This window comes from Rhinolophus hipposideros (assembly GCF_964194185.1).
Source record: "Rhinolophus hipposideros genome assembly, chromosome: 7".
NCBI classification, from domain to species: domain Eukaryota; kingdom Metazoa; phylum Chordata; class Mammalia; order Chiroptera; family Rhinolophidae; genus Rhinolophus; species Rhinolophus hipposideros.
The window spans coordinates 69,855,324-69,867,837 of record NC_138053.1 but is presented as its reverse complement, the minus strand read 5'-3'; the positions used below and the strand labels follow the sequence as shown (position 1 = coordinate 69,867,837).

Sequence of the window (12,514 nt, the reverse complement as noted above, 5' to 3'; positions counted from 1 at the left end):
TTTCTTAAGGAACGGTACACAGAAATGGCAATTTTTCACAGGAGGAAAAGAATCCAGATCTGCTTGGTACAAAGCGGGGGTGGTATCACTGGGGATTTCAGGTGAAAGATGGGGAAATGATGACTAATATTACTAATACCGTGCCTTTAAATCTTGCTGCAATCTTGGATGAAAAAAATCTTCAAAAATTAATTGTAAAATAAAAATTTTCCTTTGTCTTCAGCTGTGAGGTGAATTTACTATGAATTGGAATTGTATATCATTGATTGCAGGTTCACCCCTTTCTTCTTCACAACCTTTACAGCTAAAAAGACTCAAAATAATTCCCTATGTGACAGTTTCTTCTGAACTCATCTTAACTAGCAGACAAAGATTGGGATAGTAAGTCTGAGTGATGCTTTCTAGTGTTCTGAGTTAATTCGGTAAGATCTGAAATATACTGAGGAATTAATATTGGCTTAGTGCTAAGACCCACACTTGACCCTTTAGAAAAATGTGTTAACATAATGTCAATCCATATTTCATAATACAGGTGTGGTCGCTCTGCCATTTATTATTCAAGCTAACTTAGGCAGATTTTGTTGCCTTATTTGTGAACATGTGCAATAATGGTTGCTTTCTGGGTGTCCTGAGAATTAAAAGAAAAAAATCTATATTTGAGTTCATATTTTACTCCCTAGTGTATTATAAACAAATACTGGTACCATTTTTCTGTTCCAAAAGCAGTGTGTGTTACAAATAACTGAAAAGAGCATGAAAAACAAGCAATGCTGAATTGACTTTTAAAAGGAAATCAAAATATTTGATTTATTGCACACATAATGTTTAATTGTAAAAGTTCCCATCTACTTGAATATCGGTGTTAAGGGACCTTTCCTCACTGCCACCTGACAGATGAGATACAGAGAAGGTATCTCAGCTGGGGGCCCTTCTCAGAAAACAATGCTATGTCTAAGGTCACAATTGACATGCCAGACTTCTTTACCACAAAACAATGATGAAGCGATATTGATTTAGAAAATATTGATATCAGGAGTTAAACATCAAAACATTTAAAGGTGCATGGTCTGTGCTGAAGATAAAATTTGCTGAACTCTTATTTCTCCGTAGAGTCAGCTTCACCGGCTTAGTTTACAATTTTCTTTTGTTTACATGAAGAAAAGTACATAAGTAAATCAAGTACAAAGAAACTGAATTTGCTTGTATCTCAATAAATAAAAATATAATTAGTAACAAAAAATTTTTCAAACTACGTTTCTAGCACTAACAAAATAATTTAGGGTTTTTTTTTGCTACTTCAGTCAAAGTTATTGATCCTAAAGGCTGTCTGTTTATAATCTCTTTTTATCCTTATTCTTCTATCAGTTCTTTTATTTATATTTTCAATGTTATCAGTAATTTATTAACAATAACACAGTGAAGTCATAAAAATGTTCTGTATGATGCTTTCCTAAATAGGAAAACATCTTGTATGATTTTAAATTAGGATCTCACTAATTACTGTGGTTTTCTTTTCCTTTGATAAATGTGTTCTCTGCATAATACAGAAATCTTAAATTACCTTGGAACTGTGATAACAGACTTACCTTTGGATTTACAGAATCATGCAGACATTTGTTACACAGCAGTGGAAACAGAGCAAAGATAAATCCAATTGCCTGCACAATAAGAAACTGTCAGAGAAGAAAGTGAAGTCTCCCCTGCATTTATTTTCTACCTTGCGCAGGTGGGTAACAGACAACTTCATCGTGTTACTAAATGCTGAGCACGTGATATTCCACATTCCAGTTCAAAGCATCCTTTCTATAGTCTTGGCATCTGTTTATTTTCTTTATGACTTAATAAAATGGACTAAGCCATGTGCATTTCATCAAAAACATAGATATTCATTTCTCTGTTTAGCATTTTTGTTTCCTTAACATGAGTTAAAGTTACTCAAATTACATTCTTTGCTCTCTAAACACAGAGTTTTCTCTACCAAAAGTAGTTCCACATAAGACTCTGGGATAAGGAAGAGGGAAAAAAGACCTGGTAACCTTTTTTTGCTTTTCAGGAAAAGTACAATTCAGTTCCCTGTGACCATTCTGCTCACTTTTGATTTCAGTTTTAGCTGGCTAGGCTGTATGAAAATACGGTGGTATTTATAACATGGTTGAATCGATTGAGTCAATACATGTTCTCCATGGTCTGTTATACTCCTCATTTGCCCTGTATTAATTATTATTCAATTTTGAAGGTCGCCAAGTTACCCTCCCCCCGGTTGTGGTAAAAGCAAATCCAAACTGAAATCTGAGCAAGATGGAATCTCCAAAACGCATAAGCTACTACGGAGGACTTGTTCCAGCACCGTCAAGACAGATGACGTGTGCGCCACCAAGTCGCACAGGACCTTTGGTCGCTCTCTGTCCAGTGACCCCAGGGCTGAGCAGGCGGTGACGACGATTAAGTCGCACAAACTCTTGAACCGTCCCTGCCCTACCGCTGTCAAGCCAGAGGACTGCCTCACACTCAAGTCGCATAAACTATTGACTCGATCTTGTTCTGGAGATCCACGCTGTGAGCACAATACCAACTTGAAGCCCCACAAACTGCTGAGCAGATCTTACTCTAGTAATCTCAGAATGGAAGAATTATATGGGCTGAAAAATCACAAGTTGCTCAGCAAGTCTTACTCCAGTGCCCCCAAGTCATCCAAAACTGAGCTTTTCAAGGAACCTAACGCAGAGGGCAGGAGGCTCTCTCTTACCTCAGGGCTTATTGGTATCTTAACACCATCTTCATCTTCATCTTCCCAGCCTGCTGTGCGTAAATATTTTCATCTTGAGTTCTTAACTGTTAAGCTAAGTTGCAGTAAAGGTTTTCTAGAGATGCGTAGAGATCTGATAGAGGAAAGAAGCAAGATTGTTTTTGTTTTTAAAAATGTACTGTTGTCTCAAAATACTAGTTTGCATACCAGACAATTGCTACGAGTACTACTGGAATGTTCATTTAAATTCTGAAAAAATAAAGGTAGCTATTGATTTGAGGTCCAGTCCAAATTCCTGTCATGGTAATGAATGCTAGTAAAAATGTAAAGAAGTCAATAGAGTTCACAAAGCTTATCTTTTAAACAAGCTAGAATTTTATGAAGTAGGTTTATCTGATCACTAATTTTCTCACATTAGTAGTAGACAGAGTTTGTCTATTAATTAAGAGTGATGCCTATCTGTTATATATAAGAGGAAAATTTTCCCCATGAGCACCATTACTTTTAAAGAAAAGCAAACTTTCAGCTGTATGTATTTCTTTCCCTCAGTTAAAGCTGCTACCGTGTTTCCCCGAAAATAAGACCTAGCCTGACCATGACCTCTAATGCGTCTTGGACCAAAAATTAATATAAGATCTGGTATTATATTATGTTATACCTGGTATTATATATTATGTTATATTTTTATTATATTATATTATATTATATTATATTATATTATATTATATTATATTATATTATGTTATACCCAGTCTTATAGTAAAATAAGACCAGGTCTTATATTAATTTTTGCTCCAAAAGACGCATTAGAGCTGATGGTGCGACTAGGTCTTATTTTTGGGGAAACACGGTAGTTACATCTGAGAAAGATGATCTCAGAGAGTCTATAAAAGAAAATGTCTTACTATTCTCCTCTACAGTTAAGCATAACATAATAGCTGAGTGTTGTAGTCCCCTTTTCAGTAGCTGTCTGATAATATGTCCTTGGAGGAATAATTCTATTTGATTGTAAAATAAGATTGAAGTACTCTAAATGAGGAGGTGGGAACATTTGACAACGAGTAATGGAGAAGATAAATTTTTGTGATTATGTAAAGATGCCAATAATTTTTACTAGAAGATCAGAAATTAAGAATATTTATTTAGTTTGCAATAGTAATGGGAGCAAGTGTATTGTAATCAGAAGTTCTAAAATCTCAATGTCATTATCAGTGACTTAACTCATTTAACAGGTGATCTTAGAAAGATCATATCTATATTCACTGTTGCACAAAGTAAAAGGTCATAATTTACATATTTTTCTAATTAAAACAATTACTTTGTTCTTTTACTTTGCTTTTCATAGCCAAATGGTGCCAAATGCATTCCAATACGAGACCGCGGCTTCCTGGTGCAGGTATGAGCCAAGACTCTAACTGTTGTAGAAATATTTTAGCTTTTCGTGGGTGTTCGAATCATTTATGAACTTGACCTAATTATTTCTCTTTATTGTTTTATTCAGACAATTGAGTTTGCTGAACAGCGGATCCCTGTATTGAATGAATACTGTGTGGTTTGTGACGAGCCGCACGTGTTTCAAAATGGCCCCATGCTTAGGGTAAGTTCTCGTTCATAGTGCGTCAGCGTTGATATAGCATGTAAATGAAAAGGGTTAAGATACAAAAATAAATAAGTAAATAACTGCATTTATAGTAAATACTCTTTGTTGAGCATATGTTTAATACACAAAGTGGTATGATTTTGACAAATGAATCACTATTTCTGGGAGTCCATGGAAGAACAAGGAGTTTCATATTAGGAAAATATTTCTTACTGTAATTCTTACACGTACTGTCATCTCTCTTTCTATCCCTTTATCTGTACCTATCTCTTTGTGGGGACAAGAGTCCCAGAGAGCAGTTTCCAGGCTTTCGGCCTCACGTGGAAAGATGCTGGCTGGGGTAGTAGATGGTCATCAGCTGTGATTAGTTGGCCATCAGCTGTAACCAGTTAGCCAATTAGCCACTGATATAACTGCTGTGGCTATGCTGGCTGGTTGGTGGGTTGGATGGCAGAGAAGCGGCCGGCAGGTTGCGGATCATGCAGCTCCTGCTCCGTGTGTCGCCATCCCAGCCGCCAGCGAGACTATAGTGGTATGAACCCCTTATCCATGGCTCCGTTGGTGTTCCTTTTTGGCCTTACCATATCCTGTGTTCTTATACGGGGAACAGGACCAGAGTCCCCACATGATACACGGTGCAGCAAGCAGGGTCTGGTGCCAGCCAAAATTCTCCGAAAGATGGTGGAGCAGTTTGTGCGTATGAACACTAAGTGTCAGGAAGCCTGTGAAGAGCAGCACTGGGAGCAGGAAATGCAATCTGCCTAGGAGAAACGTGAGCCCTCAGTGAATTGGTGGGCCTCTAACCTCCATATGGCATGCCACCCTGTTGGCCATGACGGTCGTCACCTTCCTTTTGGTGGTCTGTTGCTGCTGTAGGCTCCGAGGGTTACAGACGTGTTACACGGAGGCCTATACCCAGTCGGACACCTGGTGTGGCAAGCACGATTTTGGCCAGGTAGGAATGGTGTCTGACTCTGGGCAGGAGGACAGGTGGCCCCCACACAGTGTGTGGTACCCGGTAACCACTGTTCTCAGGAGTTGGACCCCCGAGGAGGGTTGGGAGGATATAGATGGCTATTACATTTATGGGATGAGGGGGCAGACAGCATTCTCTGCTCCCCAGGCGAAATGGAAAAACTAGGCTCCCTGACGGTGCATCCGTCCCTGCCACAAAGATTACAGAATTGCCATAGGTTGGCCCACGACCTGGGCAACCACACTCTAATGGAGTGGCTCACTGCTGCAGTACGCACAGTATGGGGACAGGCTGGCGAGCTGCCAGACACTGAGTAAATGGCAGTCGTATACGGAACTTATTCAAATAATCCCTTAAATGGCAATGAGACATGCTATGTTCAACCCTAATCTGTGGGGGCCGGAGGACAAACGTTTTACAACCAGCACTCATGCTGGTTTTGGATACTGCCCCTGCAAGTGCTTTTGGATCCTCGGTTGCCATTCTTACATCCTATGTGGGGTGGCGGATCCATGAAGTTACCACCGCCATGGCCACCCTGGGGGAATGCTGAAAGCTGGCGGCAAGGGAAGTTAAGATAGGAGGTCCAAGAAGTTAAGACCTGGAAGCCCAAATCAAAAGTAAGGGGGCAAGGTCGCAGGCCTCAGAGAGTAACACACACGCAGATGTGGCGTGATCTTGTGGCAGCAGGGATTGATCGGGAAAAAGTAGATCGACAACCCAATGCACTCTTATTGGAATTTTGGAAACAGTTGCATCTGGAACAGCAATTCCAGCGAAGCCTAAAGGAGAAGTCCGGGAAAGTGCAATCTATGTCCCTCTAGGACTTCATGCGGCTGCTTGAGGCCGACTCCTTGCAGCTCTATGGGGCGGGGGGAGCGGGTACCGGAGACCCTGCATGACACACTTTATGCATCTACATCTATATCATGTCATCTATATGATATAAATGTAGATAGATATAAATATATATATATATATAACTTCTAAACTGTTTCTTCGAAACCACACAACTTAAGACACTTAATAGAGAGAGGGGAGGGTAGTCCTTAATTAGAAGAGGTATATGGTAGCATGTGGAGAATCAGAGTAAAGGTTTCAAACAATGCCAACTCACTAACACATTCAGGAATGCTTGAGGGAGTATGAAATAGGAATCAATGTATATATGTGCATTTTGGGGAGAATTATCCAATTTGAAAGCTTTGTCTACAACTTAAGATAAAATTCATATAACATATAATTCACTTTTTGATGTATACAGTTTACTGGTTTTTGGTATATTCACAATGTTGTACTACCATTACCACTATCTAATTCCAGAACATTTCTGTCACCCCAAAAAGGAAACTGTAATTGTTAGCAGTCACTCCAAATTTTCCCTTCCCCTCATACCCTGGCAATCACTAATCTATTTACCTAGTCTGGACATATCATATAAATGTAATCATACATTATGTGGACTTTTGTGTGGGAATTTTTTAACTTAGTATAATGTTTTCAAGATTCATCCATGTAGCACGTATCAGTACTTTGTTCCTTTTTATGGTTGAATAATGTTACACTATATGGACGTACGACATTTGTTCATGCATTCATTGGTTAATGGAATTTCTGGGACATGTTAACTCTGTTTAACTTTTTGAGGAACTACAAACTGTTTTTGACAGCGGCTGAACCATTTTATGTTCCCACCAGCAGTGTATGATGGTTCCAATTTCTCAACATCTGCACCAACATTTGTTATTCTCCCTTTTTTTGTAGCCATCCTAAGTGTGTGAAATGGTATCTTATAGTGGTTTTGATTTGCACTTCCCTAATGACTAATGACTTTGAGCAGCTTTTCATGTGCTTATTGGCCATTTGTGTATCTTCTTTGGAGAATTGTCTGTTCAAATTCTTTGCCTATTTTTAAACTGGGTTATTTGTTCTTTTTTGTTATTGGTAAGAATTTTTTGTGTGTTCTGAATACTATATCCTTTTTAGATACATGATTTGCAAAATTTTTCTCCTATTTTGTGGGTTTTCTTTTTTAAACAATTTTTTATGAAATGAACTGGAGTAACATTGATTAATAACATTATACAAATTTCAGGTGTACAATTTTATAATACATTTATATACTCTATTTTGTGCTCCTATGACACAGAAGTTTTTCATTTTAATGGAGTCCAAATTTATCAGTTCAACTGTTGCCTAATTCAAGGTCACAAAGATTTAAACCTAGGTTTTCTTCTAAGAGTTTTATAGATTATATTTTACATTTAAGTCCATTGTATTTCAACATATATGCTTTAACAAACATATACAATAGCCATTTATGAATATAATCATCTATCAGGTTTTATGATATTTGTTTCATTTTATTTGTTGATGGGAAAATACATTTTAGAAAAAGATTTTTCTGCCACCCATACGCTATTTTTTTGCCAGTCAACTTTTCTCTCAAAGAGATATATTGTTATTCTGAAACCCAATTAAATAAATCACCATTTATTTATCAAATATTTGTGTAAGTTATTTTATTTGCTTCATGGAGATGTACGTTACCATGAAAATAGAATCCTTTGGTCACCTCAGTGTATCCCATCAAGGAGGTGCGTGTTTAATGTCAGTGTCGCCTCTGGACCTATTGCTTGATCCATGCAATCAATGCTGTTTCCACTGAAGAAAAGAACAGTAATATTACTAACGGCGTGTGCTTTTTCAGTGCTTTTTATGTGTCCACAGTACTTTACATGGATTATATAATTTAATCCTCATAATGACCCCATGAATTTATGAGGGTTATTAATAGCCCTGCTTTACAGATGAGAAAAACAGTAATTTATTCAATGTCATGCTGCTACCCTGTTTCCCCCGAAATTAGACCTAGTCAGACCATTAGCTCTAATGCGTCTTTCGGAGCAAAAATTAGTATAAGACCTGTCCTATTTTACTATAAGACCAGGTATGATATGAGATGATATGATTCTGGGTCTTGTATTAATTTTTGCTCCAAAACACGCATTAGACCTGATGGTCTGGCTAGGTCTTATTTTGGGGGAAACACAGTAGTTAGTACATGATAGAGACAGGATTTGAACCCTGGCAGAATGGTTCTTAATGGATGATGTTACTCTGATTCATGTACTTGAATTGCCTTCTTTTACATCCTGGAAATTTACTACACATGTTGTTGGGGGTTCGTTCACTCTTTGTGGTTTAATTACTGGCAGTTCATTCCTGTAGTGAGTGATAGAAATCTCATAGTTGCTGTTAGTATTCCCTGTGCCTTATTTCAAATTTTGTTTTACTTTATATCATTCAGCACCAATGAAGTTTGCTGTGTCTATCTAGAAGTAGAAGTGCTTTTGCATACAAGAGAGAAAACAACATTTTCTAAATAAATATAGCTAGTTATCACATGGTTTCCTGTTGTGATGAGTCAGACTGATACCTAACAAAGTCAGAAAAATTACTTTGGTTTCTTAAATACTAAGGTAAGTGACATGACCTAAGATTAGGAAATGAAAATCAAAGAAATGATTTCATATTCAAAGGAAGAGAGTAAACAGAAAGAACTGCCTCTTGATTCTGTTAAACAGATGTTTCACCTAAATCAGTGATTCTCATTTTTTCTGTATCTTGCTTATATTTCCATTGCAATGTTTTACTGTAATTTTAATAGTAATGTATAAAAATTATTACAAACATAATTTCTTAAAGGGTATTAATAAACATGCAATCACCTTATGACATGTTACAAACTGTAATAAATTCTAGAAATACAGAGTAAGTTCTGCCCCCGTTGGCAATTAAACACATGAGATAAAACTGTTGGGTTCCCATAGAATTCTAGGTCTAATTTTTATTACATTTGTTAGCTCTTTCTCTTTAAAAATTCACTGTTTCTTATATTTTTTTCTCTTTTCTCTAAGCCTGTTTTTTAAATCACATAAGCCCCCTTTTACCTCTATTTTCCAAAAAATTTTGATCTCCTTGTACTATTCTGCCACTTTACTCAGAGAGGTCTGGATAAGCACGTCTCACTTTCTGCTACATAGGGAACTAAACTACTTACTTAGAAATACCAGGTTGCTCCGAATTTCTTTGTTTGTTTACAGAGTTTATAAATGTTACTCCCAGGTTTGTGTTTTGACATGTAACACTGAATCTGCATAAAACTCACATTAACATCAGGAGGATTGTTCAGAGACGCCCAATTTTGAGTTTGGCAGTACAGTTTGGATTGCTATCAGAAAACCAGATCACTGGTTGGCTATATTTTGGAATCAACTAGTGTGTGAATTCAGCAAACTGTTTCAGAGAAGCTTTCTAAATGTTGATGGTGTCTTCAAGTCATTTTACAAAGCAAAAAAACAAGGTTTCATTGACAGAATCGGCCAGTTTTACCAGCCTCTAAATCCCTAGTGCCCTTGTCTTTTTGTTACACTCATCTTCAGCACTCCAATCCTGGATGGATGCATTCGTTTTCTTCTTTGAAACCTGCACGTGAGCTGCTGGACTCCATCGGAGAAAAACACATGGCTATGCACATCAATGTCCCTACAAAGTTGGAATTTTGTCATTGACACTTGGCAATTATTCTGTGTGTCCCTGGTTAATAGACTTTCCCATTTCCCACGTCAGTATATGATATGAGAATTGTGAATCATTCTCTTCTTCTGCCATGCGATGGGTATCAGATTACTTGCTCTGAGTGGAATGATCAGCCCTGAGTGTCTGCTATCACCATTTGAGAATAATGCCCAGTCCTACTAAACCAAGTCAACCAGGAAACCTGAAAATCCATATTTGTGTGTATCTAACCTTACTGTGAACCTTAGACAAATACTTGTCACCAAGGTTCTTATTTTCACATTGAAATTAAAAATACCCAGTTATAATTTGGTCATAGTTTAAGGCATTCCTATGAAAATTCTTGAGAAACTGAACATGTGGATAAACTTGGATATGTCCCATTTTACCTCCTAAGAGGGAAAGCAGGTAGGTCTTCTTGTATTTAGGTCTGACGTTGAAGAATGGGTGAAGAAGCACAACTTCTTCCTGTTTCCCCATCCCCGAAGTCATGGATGTTACAGAGTTTAAGTTCTGAAATATAGGCTAAACTAAATAAAATTATGTCAAAAAGCTTTTAGTTAAAAATAGGAGTTTTATTTTACATCCAAATTGAGTAGAAATTGGTTTTAATGTTCAAACAACAACTTTAGTCTGTGAGATAATAGATCACCATGTGTTGAGGCCTAATCTGGCCTGATCCTATCATTATTGTGGATGTGCCTTGATGTCTGTGGGATTCCTGTCTTTCTCAATGGACAGTCTTTCCCTGCCCCAAATGTGTCTATAATGTTTCTGCAGAGAATTAAAGGTTTGTAAGTTCTATGTTTCTAGTAGATATTATTTTTTTTAATCTTGAATAATTTATTGTTGAGCTTTTTTTTCATTATTTCAATTACAGTTGACATTCAATATTGTTTTATATTAGTTTCCAGTGTATAGCATAGTGGTTAGACATTTATGTAATTTACGAAATGATCCCCCAATTAGTCCAGCAACCACCTGGCACTATACATAGTTATTACAATATTATCAAATATATATTCTCTATAGTGTACTTTATATCCCTATGTGTTTTTCTAACTGCCAGTTTGTGCTTATCCCTTTCATTTTTTTTCACCCAGCATCTGAACCCCCCTCCCATTTGGCAACCATCAAGTTTGTTCTCTGTATCTATGGGTCTGTTTCTGTTTATTTTGTTCTTTTGATTCCATATATAAGTGAGATCACATGGTATTTGTCTTTCTCTGTGTGACTTATTTCAGTTAGCATTCTAGTAGATACTCTTATTCTCACATTTCCAACACTAATTTTTAAGTTATGAATTTGTATTCACACTGTTCATTTCTTTTTTAGAATAAATTAAGAGTTTTGATAAACTATGGATACAAAAATAAAAATGCTACTTCATAATGTGCTTCAGTGCAAATTTTTATTAAACATTCATTTTTGTGTATACTCGTACAATGAGTTAAAACACGAAAAAAGATAGCTACTCCAAGTGACCTTATATTGCTAATATTTAAACACCTCCCGATACCTCAAGGAGATTTTATAAACCTTATCTCACTTGGTTCTCTTTCTCTTAGTCCTCTTATCAACCTGGTGAGCTAGCTGTGATTTTTTTTTAATCCATTTTGCAGGTAGCAAAACCTGTGTACATGTTCTTTAACTGGAATAATACCCACTTTTATCTGTTATGTATTGGGTTTGCATGAAATTTTTTTTTTAGCTAAAAGACTGGCAAAAAAGGTTTGAAAACCAATTATCTATACCATGCTATATATAAATACATAGATTTCTCTTCAGTTGTATTGTTTCTGTTTTCAATAGGACGTACTTTAAATTCATGGAAAACAGTTTTTAAAATGCAGTTAGGTTCTAAAATATTCTGTAGAGCTTAAAAACATTGTTTGAAAGATGCTTTTACTGCTCATATTTAAATTGTTTTGATTCAAGTCAAATTAAAAATGTATTCATCTTAGCTTGAAAACTTCTAAAATAAATTTTAGCCTGGGGACATATAAATTTCCCCATGTTTCTAAAAGTTGCATAATGAATGTTATATTGCAAATACATTGTCTGTGTAATGGCAAGAGAGACATGCCATGGTTTTACAGTTTAAATTATAGGAACTAATTGCTTGAAGGTAATGTAATATAACATGAAGAATAATATTTTACAAATTGAAACTAATAATTTATTGTAAAATCAAAAGTGAATTAGTAAATACTGTAAACGTTTTGTTATATTTAGGCATACACACTTTGCATTAAAGTATTGTAATAAAACACATCATTTCACTGACCAGTAACACCTATTAAATGACTGTTCTATTTGGAATTAATGCTAGAGTTTTCTCTGTATATAGAGTAATAGCAGAATTTGTTGGGCGCAGGTGATTGGCCTGGAGTCGGCTCAAGTTAGGAGAATGCTAATCCACAATTTAACTACTTACTTCATTAAGGAAGATTAATTCAGTGTCTCGTCCTTGAATAGGATGTGCTTTCTGTGAGCCATGAAACACATCTAATCTTGATTACTTAGTATTTTAGAACTTCCTTTTAGTGCGCCATCTTGTGTTGACATTTTTAACTTCTCTCAAAGTGTGGATAAACATGGGAGAGGGAGG

At 36.4% G+C, this 12,514-nt stretch overlaps 1 protein-coding gene across 2 annotated transcripts in view; it reads left to right on the top strand.

Moving 5' to 3' along the window:
- The window catches only part of PARP8 (poly(ADP-ribose) polymerase family member 8), a 167,244-nt gene that overhangs the window by 124,381 nt on the left and 30,349 nt on the right, over nt 1-12,514 (top strand). For both annotated transcript variants that reach the window (XM_081053335.1, XM_081053336.1), the window contains exons 12-15: nt 1,601-1,726; nt 2,237-2,801; nt 4,092-4,142; nt 4,248-4,343. In XM_081053335.1, coding sequence (XP_080909461.1) covers nt 1,601-1,726; nt 2,237-2,801; nt 4,092-4,142; nt 4,248-4,343 — 838 coding nt within the window. The remainder of the gene's footprint in view (nt 1-1,600; nt 1,727-2,236; nt 2,802-4,091; nt 4,143-4,247; nt 4,344-12,514) is intronic.